The sequence below is a fragment of the Lissotriton vulgaris genome, unplaced genomic scaffold (assembly GCF_964263255.1).
Source record: "Lissotriton vulgaris unplaced genomic scaffold, aLisVul1.2 SCAFFOLD_661, whole genome shotgun sequence".
NCBI lineage: Eukaryota > Metazoa > Chordata > Amphibia > Caudata > Salamandridae > Lissotriton > Lissotriton vulgaris.
The window spans coordinates 662,685-681,078 of NW_028249328.1; the positions used below are offsets into that span (position 1 = coordinate 662,685).

Genomic DNA, 18,394 nt, shown 5'->3' on the forward strand with positions numbered 1-18,394 from the left:
AGAGCTAGTGTTCCTGGACCTGAACAGATTCCCTCAGGACAGCGGTTTGAAAGCAGCAACTTATTTCAAAACTACAGCAAACAACTGTCTCTTCCTATATGACAGTTTCCATCTGTGGCACCTACGGGACAATCTCCTGTACGGGCAGTTCTTGTAACTGAGAAGAAACTGTTCAAATGTAAAATATTTCAAGGAACAGGCAGAGGATCTGCATAAAAAATTAAACAAAAGGAACTATCCAACTAGAGTAGTGGACAAAGCGCTCAACGATCCAGGAATAAGAACAGGGACGCTCTTTTGGAACCTGCACCACAGAAACCAAAGGAAGAGAGACCAATATGCATAACTACATTCAACACAAGCTACAACGGAAGTAAACAAGATAATAAATAAACATTAGAGCATACTCCACTGCGGCCACTTCAATTTACTGAAACCAAATGTTTTTGCACAGGAGAAGAAAGAGTTTGCCAGATATGGTGGTACATACATGGCCACGAGCAACTACTCAAGTAGAAATATCAAACACCCTGCACCCACCACTGATAGGTCACCACCCTTGCGGACACTGTAGCAGAAATATTACTTGCAACAATGACACAAATTTGGAACAACGCAATTTCACATACTGCAACAGCAAGAACGTGATCTATGTGATCACCTGCTCATGCGGTATGCACTACATTGGGAAGACCACACCCTGAGTGAAAATACATATTTGAGAACATAATGTCCAACGCAAAAAAGCGTCAACAAAAATGCCATGACATTACCTAGAGGCGAATCACACAATATTAGACAGCGCTGGGTGTTCCGCCTGGGTACACATATAAAGGGACTTAACAATGACATAATGTGGGGACAACCGAAAAAGTAAGGGGACCTTTGTTACATTAACCCAAGACCTTCCCACACCTGGACCCTATTGGGAATATTTGGCACTATGCTCTTGTTCAGCTAAGGGGTGAAGGCACTCTACAGGCGTTTTCACAACATTTGCCCTCCAAAAATGTGGCTTCGTTTTAATATATATATTATTAATATTTTACAAACCCTGTACCTCAGTACCATTGTCCTTAACAGGCTATAGTTTATGCAGTTTCCAACTGATTAGCTTGGTTTAAGTTTCACACGTTCTGTACCTTTTGTCCTCAACTCTCTATAGTGCATATAGATTCGCATTGATTAGCTTGGATTTGGATCGGTTTCGTCATATAACATATACTTTAATTTTTCGGTACCCCCTGCAAGGCCATTTTTGCAATTGATCATTGTTTTTTAAACAGATCATGGTCTTCTTGTTTCAATCAATATAAATAGTGCACAACAGCGTACTAGGTTCAGTAAGAACTAGGACACAACCAGCAAGTAATGCCATTATATGTCTGCCATTGTGGGTGTGTTTGCGTTCTAGCGTTCACACGCTGGTACACGCAATAGATGGAAGTCACCGTATGTACCAAGGAAATGCTATCCACCTCAGGGTGGCTATTTTCTGAAGGTTAGCACCCAGCACCTGAAAATAAAAGTGCAAAGCGAAAGCTACCGGTTACTTAAGCAGCCTCGTTGCATACAGACCTTGTTCATCGGCAGCATGGGTATGCATTGACTTGGGTGAGAGAGCAGCTTTGACGACGTAAGTATGGCACAGCCGACACCCTTAGGCCACGAGCATCTTCAGTAATAGGACAACGTAATTTCTAATTTAGTAAACCCTTGTTTCGCACAGTGTTTGACAACAAGCTTTCCTCCCCCCTGTGAAAAAGCTCATGGAGCTTTAGTTGGGCCCCAAAAGTGTATGCTAGCTCTGTTTTTACATTTGTCCTTGTACTTTTATCCCACATAGTGCCTCTTGAGGAAATCAGTCACATTATGTTACTCCTGCATATACACCACAGAAAAACCACAAAATCAGGGAATTAACTACCACATAATAAGATCACTATAGAGTGTGTGTTTTATGTTATTTGTATTGGATTGTCTTGTACGTCATGACTGAGGGCAGCACGGCACCCACATGAATGAATTATGAGTAGTCGTGCACTATCACTACCTTGACCATCCACAAGTTTGGTGATGTTGTTTTTGAACAAAAGATATCCTTGTGATAATCGTGTTTTATTCTATCCTGCCAGATTGATTTACCAAATGAGTATTGTATGAGTGTATGTTTTATAATATGCACAAGAGACTCTGACATTGATCAGGCAGACCACATTGTTTTTTTGAAGAATGGTGCAGGGATCAACCGTTTTGGTCCTGAAGAGAAGCCAAGGGGAAGGCTTCAAAACATGTAGACCAAGAAGGTGACAGCTCTTTATAGCATACAGCCTCCACTCCCCATTTTTACTAATACCAGCTGTAGGGAGTATTAAAATGTAGTTCCCACTCACTTGCTTGCCCCGACCTGAGCTCTTGCTGACACCGGGGGGCTTCGTAGTGCCGCTTCAGGACCGGCTGTCCTGCTGGTGGAGCAAACAACATCGCCGTTAACACCGCCTCCAGTCTGCCTACATTGCCCAGAGTGCCCTGGGGCTGCGCTTACAAAGGACATCATCACTAAGCACCTGGAGGCACTTAAAAACATCGCAGCGCCTCCCGCGGCGCGGGACGCCCGCGGGCGTGTCCGGGCGAACCCCGGGCCAAGGGCGTGCCCGTCCCGCGCCCGTCCATGACAGGAAGAGGCAGGGCTGGGTCCCTTCTCTAATATCTAGACAAGGAGAACTTTCATTTGAGGACAAAAGGTACTGTGGGGCTCTGAAGGGGTGAGCGCCCTCTTAATTGTGCACATTGTTACTTGCGCTGTATTATTGCAGCGAGGTAGTCAACTTGTGTATTAATCTGTGAAGGGGTGGTTTACCCATAAGTTGCAACAAGTATGGGCAAAAGGAAGTCGATGGAGGGGGGAGTTCTACTCGTCCAAGCTAAAAAAGGGAAAAAATCTAAAAAGTCAATATATGCTACTGTGTCCTCTCTAGCATTTTTAGTGAATGCAAGGACGTATTAGTGAGGAATCCTAGTATAAATGTTGTTGAAAATTCTGACCCCCTCTCTGACGTCCTAAAGCAACACCGTAAAAAAGTGATCCCTGCAATATTCAGCAAAAGCCCCCATATATCCCCCCCACTTGCGAAGTCCATAGCTCTTCTGAAGGCCCAGTGGAGCTTCCTAAGGAACTAAACACCCCGAACAAGACATCAGAGATCAGGTCACAAGGGAACTCGCATGAAACATCATTCGAGATAGGCAATAATTGCTCCAATAGATTTGACGTCCTAGAAGGGGAATCAGGCGATCCATTTGATAATCTAGTACAAGGCAACAGGGACCCAGAATCAAGTGGTGCTGGGGCTCTAGGATGCTCCATTTGCCTCCATTTCAGTAGGATGCTAGTGCAGAAAATGGAGAAGTTAGAGAGCGAAATGGCCTTCATTAAAAATGCACTGAAGGAGTTCACACAGAAGAGGGACGTGCACAGAATCATTGACCCCTTCACCAAACATCTATGACACCGCCTATAGCTGCAAACAGAAGGTTAACTGTATCTACTACTCTCATGCCAGGAGGGGGGCCTCCACCGAGAGGGACTCCAGTACAAAGGCCCTCTAGTAAGAACATTACAGCGGCGCAGCCCACCCCTAGTTCTTATGCTGAAATTATAAAATCTAGTTTTGAGGCAGGCAAGTGTGAGGGTCCCCAATCTAGGTAGGAAGAATGAACGCTGGTGTAGACCAGGGCACCCTTTTTAAATAATCATATCCCCTCTAGAAATGCAGCATCAATCGTGTATATGACCAAGGTCCCAAAGCGTAGTAGAAGTGCTGACCAAGAAAGTTGGGAAGCAATTCACAATAAAGCGATCCATTGGCTCCGCCATGTGAGGGGGTGTAGATCAATCATCAGGGAAGATATGATTAGTGTTAAGAGATTGTCCTTGTTTAGCTCCCAAACTGATTGCATTGAAATTCAGTTATGCAATCGAGAAATTTCGGAGAATCTGTTGGCCTTTGAGTATTGGACGTGTCCCCCCAAGCATTCTAATATCCAAATTAGACGCTCGCCACTCTGGACTTCAGACAGGGAACAGGACGATTCTGATCTCAACAGAATAGATTGACTAAGTAATGACACCTATCAGAACCTCCCAGTAGAAATACATACATCGGGGAAGTCTGAGTCGCTGACTCCTGCTGTGAATACAACCCTAAGTCTTTCTAGTAGGGAATCCCAGGGTCAGGATATTTAGGGTACACCTAATTTAAAGATTGGAACCCCTAGGGTAATCCAGCTACTCTCTTGGAACAGGCCTTCAGAAAAAATGATCTCTCCCTGAATGGAATGACTTAATCTCCAATTATGACGTCTGTATGATCCAGGAAACCTGGAGTATGACCCCCCGCTACATAAATCTGGGTTTACCACCTACTTCATCCCGGTGAGAAGCACAGGGAAGGGCCGGCCAGCAGGGGGCCTTGTAATATGGGTCAAGGTGGCTCTAGATTGGGCTATCACCATGAATAATTCCTGTTCAGAAGACATTTTACACCTATCAATTAAAGGCCCCCACAATAGTAATAAGGTGGAACTCTTTAATGTTTAGGCTCGAGGGACGCCAGGGGCACAAACCTCAGCAACCATAACATCTCTAGAGACAGCACTAGCGAGTATCCCGCCCCTGTCTAATATCATCGTGGGAGGCAACTTAAATTGCACCTTTGAACCTCTAAGCGAAGATGACCTCTTGGGAATTAATGAGGACGATGTGAAACACTTCATCCCCATATTGAGTTTGCCCCCAATTAGAAAGTGGACATCTAGGGCAATACAAATTAACGCCCTGACAATTGAATTTAACTTACGAGCATTGAATGGCAGGACAATATTGGACTCAAAAGGAGCCAAAAAATTTAACAGACTTAGTAGCCCCTCGCGTATCGATTATTTATTGCTGGATATCCGTTTATGGGGGGACTTAGTCGATATGGAGGTTAAGCAATCACAGGATAGCGATCACAACCCATTATGTATGAAAATCAGATGGGGATTGATTAGAAAAGTTTCCAAAGCCCCGTTCTTAATATCAAAAGAGGTAGTCCCCTCTAACTTAGCGCCGCCGACTGAAATGGCATAAGATGGTTTGCCAGGAGGACACATTAGCTAGCATCAGAGAGCTAGTAGAATTAGAAAACTTAGAACTTGCTTCTTTTAATACTGCCCCGGGTAACAAGCAGGGTCTACATGTGAGTAAGCTCTATAGTAATATGATAGAGTAGTTGGGTCTGTTCTTTACTCTAAAGGAGTCTAGAGGGCATAAAAGTAAAAGATCAAATAATGGCAACATATGGTACACGGATCTGCAGAAAAAAGAGGAAGGCCATATCTGTAGCATTACGACAAAAAAATGCGGCAGCTGTAAGGGAGGCTAGAAAGGAATATAACGGGACCGTGGAACTAGCAAAGCGGGATTGGGAGGAACAACATTGGCAGGATCTTAAAATTGCGGCCCAAATAAAAAATTCAACTAGATTTTGGGAATTAATGAACATTTCTAAGAGAAGAGGATCTGACCCCATCCCAAACCACATTACTGAACAGCAATGGTATAATCATTTTTAAAATTTTTATTGTGGCAAGGTGGAACCAGAATCAGTGCTTTGTATCCAATTAGAATTCAGTTTTGAGAGCCCTAACGGACCCGATCCCTTTACACTAAAAGAGGTAGAACTGGCCATTAAGAACATAGCCCCGGGCAAGGCCGCCTGCCTCGTGACCTACTCTTACATGACCCTATGCTGTGGGCTAACTACATCAGCCTCCTATTGAATTTGATTATACAGGGCCAAGCTATCCCTGAATCTTGGAAGGTGGCTGAAGTGGTAACCATATATGAGAAAGGTGACAGAGAGGACCCGGCCAACTACAGGCTGATTAGTTTAATCGATGTGATTCAGAAGGTAGTTGGTAGGGTCATTGTTTCCAGAATGGGGTCGTGGTTAGTAGAAGGGAATATCCTGTCGCGTTTTCAAGCGGGTTTCAGGCAGAAAGTGGGTACGATGGACCAGGTTTTCAGATTCTTTGCGGTATACTGGAAATCTGTGTCCATCAGGAAAGGCTGTCTCTACCTGGCCTTCATAGATTTGAAAACCGCCTTCGATCTGGTGCCCCGCAACAAAATGTGGCAGGTGTTGCACGATATGGGTTTTCCGAGTTATCTTCTTGAGTTAATCAAGAGATTACATGAGGGCCATTACGCCAAAATCAGATTGGGGACCCAGGGAGAGCTGACAGAGAGTGTTCCTGTGAGTAGAGGGGTACGCCAGGGCTGTGTGATGGCACCGACTCTGTTCTCTATCTTTGTGAATGGGGTGGTGGACCATTTGAGGGAGGACCCAGCCGACGCCCCAGTCCTGGCGGGGGAGAAAACACCTACCCTCCTCTTCGCAGATGATACCCTCTTGATGTCTAAAACCCCCATGGGTCTCCAGAAACTTCTGGATAGGTTTAGCTTGTTTTGTGAAGAGCGAGGATTAACTATCAACACTACCAAAACAAAGCTAAAGGCACTGTTTCCATCTAAAAAAGAAAAAAATTAAAGAGGCTTAATATCTCCCTCAATGGGTCTCCCCTAGAGGTGGTTGAGGCATTAGAGTACCTGGGAATCAGAGTTAATGACAAAATGAATTGGAATTCCCATGTAGCGAAAATGCTTCTAAACCACAAGAGAGTTTCGGGAGCCATTCTCAGAGACCAGCGGGGCTCCATTAGCAGACTATAGCCCCGGCCCTCGTGGCATATGAAGGGAAGGCATTGGCCTCAGCAGTCTATGGCTCAGAACTGTGGGGATTTGAGAACACCACGGATTTGGTCAGAGCATAGAATAAGTTCTTGAAAGACTTGTGTCCCTCCCAGTCTCCTCCCCTTAAAGCTCCTCCTTTTTGACATGGGTAGACGCTCAATAAAGGACATAGTTCGCCTTCGTCCACTATTGTTCTGGGTACGCCTAAGAAGGTCACCAGAACTGGCTAACTATGCAGCAGTGCTTGACAAACTCATCAACTTGAACAGCTGCAACAAGATTCGGTGGCTGAGCAAGTTGAGACAGTTGGTCATAAATATAGAACTGGGTGATTTTTGGATGTCCCAATCCCCTCCACCCAAACAGATTGTCAAGAAATTGTATTGGGATTGAGTGCAGAAGGAGGAATTACAGGGGCCCAAGTGGTGGTCTCTAACCGACCAATTCTTGGAGCACAAGCCTGTTAGGAAGCTTGAACCGTTTTTGGACTTTTTCCAATCCCCCAGATATAGAGCTCTTTTTCTAAAGTTCAGGCACGGAACATTACCAATAAGCTCATTTACAGAGAATTGGAAAACCTCACAGTACCATCAGGCTATCTGCCCATGTTGTCCATGCCCCAAAGAGTCTCTACCCCACTTTTTGGTTGCCTGTAAAGCCTATAAGGGGGTCAGAAGAAGATGGCTGAAGCCGATATGTAAATTACTGGGCTTCAGACAACATAGTAAGGCCATGCGCATCCTCTCAACAGATGTAACATCTTTGACCATTGTACGTGGGGTTGCAACATTTTTGGGAAAAGCCTGGCCGATACGCACAAAGCTGATAAAGAAGAAACTGAGTGAGATTATTGAAATCCAAACTCGATTGACTTTACCTGATTTTACTGCCATAGCACTTTAGTCCCTCTGGGGTTTTTAATTGCATATACGTCTTGTATCGTATTTATGATCTGTATCTTTGTTTTAAGAATTTTAAGGGTTGTTTGTATGTGGAAAATGCATCTACTTTTATGATAATTTTTTATCGAATAAAGTACTACAACAACAGTTCCCACACAGCCAGGTCTTTTTTAACTCATCATATTCCCTCTGACCCTTTTACTCTCACACCAACAAATAGTATCACCTCACTAATAAGTTCTCCCACGTTTTCGTCGGTCGCAGTACACCCCTTCCCACAGTGGAGCGGGAAGAACATGATGATGGAGCATGCCACCAAGGGACCTTTTGGTGAGTGAGGGTTATTTTAACAAAACATTCTACTTTCCTATACATCTTTAGGAAAACATACAGGGCTAGATGTAGGTAATTCTATTTTACCACTTCTAAAATACCGAATTTTACCGATTCGGTATTTAAGAAGTGGTAAAATAGAAGGGGGCACATGTAGGTATTTCAGAATCGGTAAATACCGAATCTGTAAGATTCGGTATTTCCCGATTCGGTAAATACAGGATCGGTATCCCCCATTGATTCCTGGAATCAATGGTGAATACCGAATCGGTATTTACCAATTCTGTAAATACCGATTTTTGCAACCCTCTGGCACCCCAATTCCGGACTTGTGTGCCATGTGGCACACAGACATGCCCTAAGGGCATGTCTGTGTGTCACATTGCACAGGTGTGCATGCACAGATGTGCATGCACACCTGGATTCGGTATTTTACCACCCAATTAGATTGGGTTGTAAAATACCGAATCTGAAAGGCCTGCGGCACTCAAAGATGTGCTACCTACATGTGCTTTTACAGAATCTGTATTTTTACCGAGTCTGTATTTCCCGATTCGGTAATTTTACCGAATCTGTAAATACAGATTCGGTAAAATACCGATTCTGTAAAGCATGCTCCTACATTAGAAAACCCTAATACCGGTCGGAAACGGCCGAAATTGGCCGTTTCCGACCGGTATTAGGGCTCCTACATCGGGCCCGAAGTCTTCTATACACTCACTATAGAACTGGTCTCGGAAGGATAGCATTATTCTCAAAATAAAGTGTGTTCTTTCTTTGTTTTTTCATGATTTATAATAGAGGCTGAGTCCACAACTTGCAGAACATCTTCGCTCCCTTTCTTGTTTGTGTATAGTATTTGAGGTTCAGAAATGGCCATTTAATTTTTTAATGTGTTTATTCCATTACAATTTTTCAATTTGTTTTCAAATTCTTGCGGTAGCTGTGCTTCTTGCTGTGCTTGGACACTAATAGTTGACGGACAGAATACAGAACAATGTCATACATTCACCCCAGTACAGAGATCTGGGCCTAAATCCATCGTTTTTTTGCTCACCATGCCATTCCAGTTTGTACCCAGCCATATGCAAATCAGTCTTGACTCTGTGCCCCATGGGAACAGTCCAGCCCGAACTGCCAAACCATGTCCTCCCTGGTCTGGAAACAAGCATCCTATGACCGGTTTCGGCTTTCAGCCCTCATCAGCCAGGATAGTTTGACTCAAGTGGCGTGGAGAGCACAGGACTCACGTCTGCATACCCGACCCATTCGGGGGTGACAAATGCAAAAACAACAGTTGATGGACAGAATGCGGTGAAATTTCGAAAACGTGATCGATTGGACTCATCCAATTGTGACTAAAGAATTGTATTCAAACCTTATTGTGAAGCCACATAAGTCACGTTTTAAAATTTGTTATGTTGTAAAATTAGTCATGGGAATTACCTCCGCTTTGTTACTTCTATTCATTCATACAGTTGCACAGAAACACACACATTCACATACACTCATTCTATCCGCCCACCTCCTCCCCAAACTCTTCACTTACACATGTTCGACAAACAGGTTTCATCAGTACTCAAAGGTTATTAGGAGGACCCTTTAGGCCAACAGGGCATGTACAAAGGTAACAGGCCATGGCCATTTCCCAACATCTTTTTTGATGTGTAAAGCTGAAGCTGAATCGTTGGTCACAAGATTACTATTCTGTTCTGCATCTCTGTGGGTGTGTTTACCGCCAGTCTCTAGCTGTCTGAAGATCTTACCAATAATTACTGGGATTTCTCACACTCTCTCCACTGCCTCAGTAAAGCACTGCTATCAGAAGAACTGAACCTACTTACACAAATGTTAAAGGATATATAAAGATGAGGAGTTATGGTAAAATACATTCATGATTGTTCACTCTGAGTGCCGGGGCTAAAGCAAAGCAACATTGCGTTTCACACTTTCCAAAGTTATTTGATTTACATGCGTAGTGGAAGGAGTGCAGGTAGTCCATCTCGGGAGGATGAGCAGGCGCGGTTATCAGACTGTCTTTTCAAGAGATAGGTTGTCATTACATTTATGCTGCGCTAACAAAACCCTTGAAAAAGCATTGAAGCACTTTATGGTGATTAGCATGCTACTCCGTAACCCACAGTTAGTGGTAAACTCGGTGGTTGTTAGTTACTTTTATAAATTGGTCATTTTCTTGTGCTCTGACGAAGTTGAAGCATTTCCTCCAGTTTCAAGTTGTGCATTAAAGTAATAGGAGTTGGGTTTGGTTACTAGGGATGAGTTCATAGTTGAAAGATGCCTGGTTGTGCCATCCCATGTAAAGTTTTGAATTTTAGGATGAGAAGCCTGTAGTAGGCATCGGGTCTCTTCCAAAACCTTGGTTTGTGTATGTGAAACATATACTGCATTCTTGTATCAGAATGAATGCCTTTACAATGGGACTAGTAAGGTGCTGCTGGAGTCCTCCTAATAATTGTTATGATAGGACAGCTTACTAAATTCCACAGTGAACTATAATTATTTGGAAATATCGGAGAAGTAGGAATCAATATTTCTTATAAGTGGTTGGAATCTGATGGCTGTAGTAGCTGAGTTAGTCGACCTGATTATCATCATGTAGTAGAGTTGCATTCCAAGGTTTCAGTCTGAAGGATGGAGAGCAATGGAATTGCAGGAAAATGCAAACTGAAGGAGCAAGGTAGAAGTGGCATTGGCATTTGAGGTAGAAACTATTGTTTAGTTAACATCTGCAGACTATGCAGCAGATGGTGAATTATGCAGCTCATCCTTAATTTTGCAAAAAAAGCAGCTTCAGCAAAATCACATTGTTCCAGCGATGCTTTTTAAAACACAAAGTCATGCAGCTAGTAGTATGACGGGTGAAGTACTCCTACATTTATGTAAATGCAGGACTTTAAGTGGGATAAAAAAACTGGGAGGGGGTCTCAAAGGGGCGTGACCAATGTAATAAAGGGCGTGGCTTAAAACACTTAAGCTAAAAATCTGTGCTTAGCATTGTGTGCTGCCTGACCCACCGGTAAAAAAATGGTGGGGAGCCACGGTCAACTGCCAATTTGGTAAAGGGAGCCACGGGTGAAAAAAGTTTGGGAACCACTGTCTTACAGAGTTGTAAACAGGAACCACCATTAGGCTTTTGGAGGAATCCGTTTCTATCCCAATTGGGCACATTGACCCTGTATTTCAGCTGGTATATTGATTTTTCACAGCATCCATTCTGTAAGGGAAGTGTACTGTTGCAAGGTGGTTGCATCTGCTGCTGTATGGTAGCATTTCCTCCTTTCCTCGCCATATCCCTGCTTTCCACGCGTGTTTGGTATTTATTTATTTATTAAGGAGTTTTATATAGCGCTAGCCTGACCCGAGGGCATCTGTGCGCTTCACAACAGTTTTTGAGCAAGATTCATACAATAAGTAGTATTCTACATATAAGTTTGGCAGTCCAAGTGTGCTGAGCAGCATTGAAGTAATACGTGAGTCCTGAGATTACCACATAGAGTGCACGTTATCTTGGGGTTGATACAATAAAGCAGGATTCTACATAATAGGTTCGGAAATCCAAGTGTGCTGAGCAGCATTGAGGGTGCTGGAGCTCCTGAGGTTCCTTGTCTGACCATCCCACTTGAGTTTGGCCAAATTCTCAGGTTTTCCGGTGTGCAGGGCTTTATGTTTGAGGCAGGCAGTTCTGTATCTGGCACGTAGTTCGATCGGAAGCCATTTAAGTTATCTGAGTGCTGGTGAGATGTGATCGTATTTTCTGATTCCAGTGACCATTCTACCTGCTGCGTTGAGAGTAGTTTTGAGGGGGTCTAGGTGCGATTTTGTTGTACACTGGTACAACAAAATCGCACCTAGAGTGACGTTTCCATAGTCGAGTCTGGATAGCACCAGTGATAGGGTGGCTTTTTTGAGGTCGTTAGTTGGTTTTAGACCCGGCTTCCTGGTCACCAGGGCACTCAGGGGTAACTGCGCTCCAATCGCATCAACTGGAGGGTACCCTCACTGGTGTCCTGGGGCCTCAGTACTAGTGGACCCAAAACTGGATAACCAAGTACTGGATAACCTCTCCAGCACTTGACTCTCTCAGGGTAGCGAGACCGAGCAATCCAAGGCTTACTCTAGGAGGTGAGGTGGGGTTAGACATTCAGAGTACAGTGTAAACCGTACCACCAGCTGATAAACTCAATGTCCAGTCAGTGCTTTACTTTTTATAAAAGAGAAGTTCTGTAATACACATAAGATAATTATACTACACATAAAACTAGGATAAACAGTGAAAAGCAGAAGTCTCTCCAACCCTCTGGGACAGAGGTCTGACCCCAAACAGTATTATAGCGCCTAAACGCCAAGCACTATAAAAACACGGTTAACATGAAAACACACAGTAAGCATTGCATATTACAGATCATGTTACACAGGGTTGCTCTCATTCCCTAGAGCCTTGATACCAAACTTTGGATTGAAAGGACATAGTTTTAGCATATGATGCAAAGTCAGATGTTCTTTATCAGCCCCATAACGCCCCACCCAAAGCAACAGAAATGCCCTCCTGTTGTGAGTGAGGACACCGCTCTAGTGGTGTCAGGGATCTGATCACAGGTGCCTGATGTCTTGGCACAGTTTACAGGAGTCCCACTAGTCCAGTAGCCACTGGCTAGCTGTAGGAGGGTAGTGGCTGGACAGAGTGCCAGTTCACCCTGATACCCTCAGAGATCACAAAAAGAAAGTTGGGGGCCTGCTTCACTGGTCTCTATTCCCAGTTACTGCTTGTACAGGCTCCCACAGCGCAAGGGAGGAGCCTAGAAGGGATTTGAACTCACCTTCAAAGACTAGAATCAAGCTTCCTCCTCTCTGGCTCTCTTCATGTGCTGCATGCTTCTTTCCACCAGCTTTTCTTGATGTGCCACAAGCTTCTTTCCACACCTTGGGTGATGTGGCGCAAGCTTCCTTTCCATACCTTGGGCAGCTGTCTGTAATTTCCTTGGTCCAAAGCGTAGGCTCCCCCATAGCCTCACAGAACAGCTGGTTCTTAATGTTGCTGATGCCTTCCTTCCAGACGCACTGAACAGAGTCTTATCTCCTGCCTTCACACTGCGGGTCGTGCCTGGCTATCTTCAGAGGACTCTAGTGTGGCGGCCTCGTCAGTCATAGACCAGTCTTGAACAACAGCTGACCACTCAGGCCAGACTTTTATCACCTCTGATTGATCGGCTGATCCAATCAGAGGGTCTGCTACTTTTGCATCCTGAATACACCTCCAATCACAAACCATTCATGGCGTGTTCAATGCATGGGTAAAGCATGCCCCAGTCCATCCCATGTTCTCCTGGTATCAGGCTGTGCAGCTCTCTGGAGAGGAATTTTAATTAACTCCAGCCCTAGAGGCCCTGACTAGTGGGAGCGGGTCCTCTGCAGAGTTAGTGCAGCTAAACCCAGATAAGAGCTGAGTCTCTCCCCCAGCCCACCAGGCCTTTCCAAGGAAATAGGGAGGGGCACGGGGAGCTGGGATTTCCAGCAGAACAGCTCGCATTCCTCACACTGGCTCAAATCACCATTCTTCCCCTGTACACCCACAGGCTCTCAAACATACATCAGTCAAAGGCTACAGGCCCACAGGCATGGCAAACTGCACAGACTTGGTCAGGAGGGTGCCTAGGGGCTGACCCCTCCTGACTATAGATTTATTGTTGCCACCACTGTCAGTCTACCACAGCCTTAATAGAGAGGGCAGCAGCCACGCTCTGAAAAATAGGGGTACACTTGCCATGCCCCCTCGACCTCGACTAAGCTCTAGGGTCTCAATCCATGTAAACAGGGAGACCCTCAGTGGACATGTATGATTGTCATGCTCACTGAGGTAGGGATCTGGAAACTATACAGTAGCTTTTGAGTGACTTGCCTTTAGATTAGCATAAGGCAGGGGAAGCTCTCTTTCCAGAGACCTGCAGGAGACTTTCCGTCCCGACATATGCCCTCCCCAGATCAGAATGGCCGGTACTTACTTCCCAGTGGGAGAAGACCGATCATCTGATAGGATAAACTGGCGGGAAAGTCCATCTGCATTACCGTGCTGTAAGCCTGCTTTATATTCCACAGTAAAATCTAGTCCTTGAAGAGATATGGACCACCTGAGCAACTTTGGGTTCTCCCCCTTCAATGCCATGAGACATTTGAGGTGCTTGTGATCTGTCTGAACCACAAACCTTGCACCAAACAAGTAAGGCCTGAATCTTCGAAGGGCCCACACTATGGCAAAGCATTCTTTTTCAACTGCAGACCAGTTCTGCTCCCTGGGGAGTAGTCGGCGGCTGATAAAGGCCACTGGATGCTCCCTTCCCTTTTCATTGAGCTGGGCAAGAACTGCCCCAACTCCCTTGTCTGAAGCAACTGTCTGCACAATGAAGGTCTGACTGTAATCAGGGGCCTTCCACACAGGTGCATTGCATAGTGCAGCCTTCAATCCATAAAATGCCTTCTGACACTCTTCAGTCCAGATCACCTTCCTGGGCTGCTTCTTAGAGGTCAGGGCTGTCAATGGAGCAACAATGGTCCCATAGTTTGCTACAACGTTCTGATAGTAACCAGTAAGGCCCCTGATTATAGTCAGACCTACATTGTGCAGACAGTTGCTTCAGACAAGGCACTCTTTGCTGAGTACCTGATGTGATTGGCCATGTCGAGTTTTGAGTCTAGGGTAATACCTAATGATTTAACGGAGTGGGTCAGAGTGTTATTGCTGTTAGGAGCATCCAAAGCTTTTAGCCATTTTGAAATATGAGGGTTCTCCTCCTTATTGGAGATAAGGAGTATTTCGGTTTTGTCTTGGTGTAGTCTGTGAATGTCATCAATGGAGGAGGTTTCAAGGTAGATTTGGGTGTTGTCTGCATAGAGGTGGTAGGGGATGTTAGCCTTTTTGAGTAAGGTGGGGAGGGGTTTCCATGTATAAGTTGAACAGTTTAAGTGAGAGAACTGAACCTTGGGGGACGCCCCTGTTGACCGGGTGTAGGTCGGAGGTAACGTTTTTTTAGAGAATGAGGAGGCAGCATTGGTCGGTATCGAGGGATTTGTGGATGTCGTCTGTGATGTTAAGGATCGCGGTCTCGGTGCTGTAGCCTTTTCTGAATCCCGATTGGTTGGGGTCAAGAAGGTTGATGTTATCCATGTGTTGTCAGTTGTTGGAGGACACATTATTCCAGGATGTAGGGAGGATTCCGGGGGTTTTGATGTTTGTTGTTTGATGATTGTTGAACAGTTCATTGGGCATGTTTTTTTCTTTGCTTTGTCCAGGGCGGCGCAGAAGAAGGTGGATTTTTCGCTGCTGATGTATTTTCTGTATTTCCTTTGGGCTGCTTTTAGTTGTCCGAGTAGGCTTGTGGGGGGCTGGCTCCTCCATAGTCTTTCTGAAGCTCTTAGTTGTTGTCTTTCGTTGTTAATGTCCGTGTTGAACCAAGATCTGGATGGGATGTTCCTGTTTTTTTTTGTTTTAAGGGGGCTACTTGATCTAGAATGGATGTCATGTTTGTGTTGTAGTGGGCGGTGAGTTCTGTTGTGGATAGATTGTCCGTGTAGGCAGTGAGGAGAGTTAACCATACTCTCTAGGTCAGTCATGTTAATCTGGGTGAAGTTTCTATTCCATTTCAGCGGGTCTTAGGTGGGGGTTTAGGTGTGATAGGCTGAGTGAGGTGGAAAAGGATTTAGTGGTGGTCGGACCAGTCCACGGGCAGGATGCGGTTTATCATGACATTGTCATGCTGGGTGATAATGGCGTTTAGGATTGATCATTTGGTATGGGTTTCCTCTAAGCAGTATTGGGTAAGGTTGTTGTTGTGAAGCAGCATCTTCAGGTTATGGATTAGCAGATTCCTTTCTTAATTCCAGTGAAGATTGAGGTCGCCCAGAATAAGTTTGTTCATATCTCGGAGAGAGCAGTGGGCAATCAGGTCGGACAGGTGTTCGGTGAATGTGGTGGTGTTGTCTGCGTTCTCTGTTTCTGATGAGAGAGTGGGGTAGAGATCCCCCTCCGGATGGGGAGCATTGAGAAGTCTCTGCTGAGAGAGAGAAGGGAAGGAAGGGTAGGGGTGAGGCTCTATGGGTGCGGTGATGTTGGTAAGGATTTCACTAAGACTCTGGATTATGGTGGTAATATGGCTTTCAAGCAGGGTGAGCCGCTCCCCAGTCTCTATGTCAGTGTGGGTGTTCTGTGCGGGGAAGTTAAACCTGGGGTGGGAGGAGAGCCTGACGTTGTTAGGTTGCCCTTTAGTAGGTGTGCTGTCCATGTGGGATCTGGGGAGGGTCGGTGGTGTGGGGAGGCGGAGGCCATGTTGGGGGATGGATGTTAAATTGCATGAGGAACTGGGGAGGGGGTTGGGAGTCACGTCAGGCGGTGGTTTAGTGTCCAGGATTTCTTGCAGTTCTCTCTTCTGCTGTGGTCTAAAGGAATCAGTGGTGTAGAAGGCAAGGCCTTGAGAGCAGGCAGGGCAAACACAGAATGGCGGGGTCAGCGTGGACAGTGATCCTACAAGGAAGGTGTCATGAGTCTGAGCATCCACAACCCTACAGCAACACATTAAAAAACAAATATTACAAGTTTCAGAGTATAAAGAGCTTTTAGCAAAAAATCCAGACCTAGATGAAAGAATGGGGCATGACAAGAGGATCCCTGGCAGCTTATGTGGATTGTGCGTGTCAGTGGTTTCCAAATGGAGAGGCCACATTCCTGGAGGAAATCAAAGATTATTCACAGTGCCAGGGAAGAGTCCTTCTCGGGCGCTACTGGCCTCCTCAGTCTAATGGGCAGACTTTGGCACTCCTCTAGAAAAAGGGGCTTTCAGGCAAACTCTGTTGGAGACTCAAGACTCCATTCAGCCCTTGCCCCTTCCAGAGTTGATGAATGCATCAGCCATGAGCCTCTCTCTAATGGGGACCCTTCTTCTGGCTGACAACAAGGTTTGAAGAAATCCGCGAGCCGCACCAGTCTGGAGTCTGTTCCCATTCACAAATCCATTGTTGTCAAAGAATAAGAACGGGTTTCCACTGACTAAGTAAAACTAAAGTAAAAAAGCGTGTGAATGCTCTTCCCAGGGGTTCCCTCCTGCTTCGACCTCTGCTCTTCTGGCTGTTTTACTGACACCTGTGCTCTAAGCTTGATCTAACTGTTTGTAAGAGCACATCGTTAAATAACTCACAAAAAACGTTTGGTTCTTTTTTCTGCAGGAATGAAGAAGCAGTGACATGTTAACATGGAAGACAAGAGGAGAAGGGCTCGCGTGCAGGGGGGCTGGGCAGGCCCGCCCAGGGCAGCCCCTCATGCAGGCAAGTATTAGCGAAGCCAGAGGCCCGTGATGCATAGATGGCTACGTTCGAGCTCTCAGTGTTTTAGTAATGTTTGGTGTGAGATATGTTGGAGCAGAGAGGCTTCGCATGGATTGGACTGCATAGTGCCCACACCGTCACCCGCTCCTCCCCGCACTTGAAAACATTTTACCCACGAATGATACACCAGACACTTTGTTTATGGGTAAAGAACTGCTGCAGGTTTATTATCATACAACCATAGTATGACATTAGTGGGTCATCTTACGGGCGATCCAGGGCAGGCAGCCCCTCACTGCCCCGCCCGCCCGCCTGTAGAGCCAGCCAGCACGGTGGGTAGACGCCCGGACAATTCCGCACCTTGTAGATCCTTATCTTGGACTCCCGCCACTTTCAGGGCAGAGCGGAATGGCACACCCCCGGTTGGTTCAGGCCCCCCAACCGCCCGAAGGACTAACGGGGCGCTGTTGTGGTTTCCGAACCGCCTGCGGCTCACGGTCTTAGGCTCGGGCACCCTTACTGTGCCGGGCAGAGGTACCCTTACTGTACCCGTCTGCCGCAGAGGTACCCTTACTGTACCCGTCTGCCTCCAGATCGCCCTGTAACTCCGCCTGCAGCACAGAAAAAACATTAAAACGTTCCAATGATTCGCGCTGCCTGACATGCTGCTGGGTAAGCGGACAGGGTGGGTGCAGCACTCGAAGGGGGGTGGACGGACGCAGCCCGGGGACGGAGGCCGAGCACTGGGCAGAGGCAGGAGGCAGAGGACGCGGGAAGGGCGGATCAGGCCCTATATACCTGGCACGCCCAACCCAGAAAGGCCCTCCCCCGGCTGGGTGGCATGCAGATACTTGGGAGGGGAAAGGGGGCTCCCTGGAATCCCTCCCAACCCCAGCGCGCAAGAAGAAGACAGGGGTAGGGGGCTGGACTTATAGCCACTACGGAGGCTGCCCTGCCAATGTCCCCCTGCGTGGGACACGGGCAGCGGCATAGTGCCCACACCGTCACCCGCTCCTCCCCGCACTTGAAAACA

General features: G+C 46.1%; 1 protein-coding gene across 1 annotated transcript in view; it reads left to right on the top strand.

Moving 5' to 3' along the window:
- Positions 1–18,394, top strand: part of ALKBH3 (alkB homolog 3, alpha-ketoglutarate dependent dioxygenase) — a 219,465-nt gene that overhangs the window by 44,768 nt on the left and 156,303 nt on the right. Inside the window, exon 2 of the mRNA XM_086950326.1 lies at positions 17,263–17,361. Coding sequence (XP_086806452.1) covers positions 17,289–17,361 — 73 coding nt within the window. The 5' untranslated portion in view covers positions 17,263–17,288. The remainder of the gene's footprint in view (positions 1–17,262; positions 17,362–18,394) is intronic.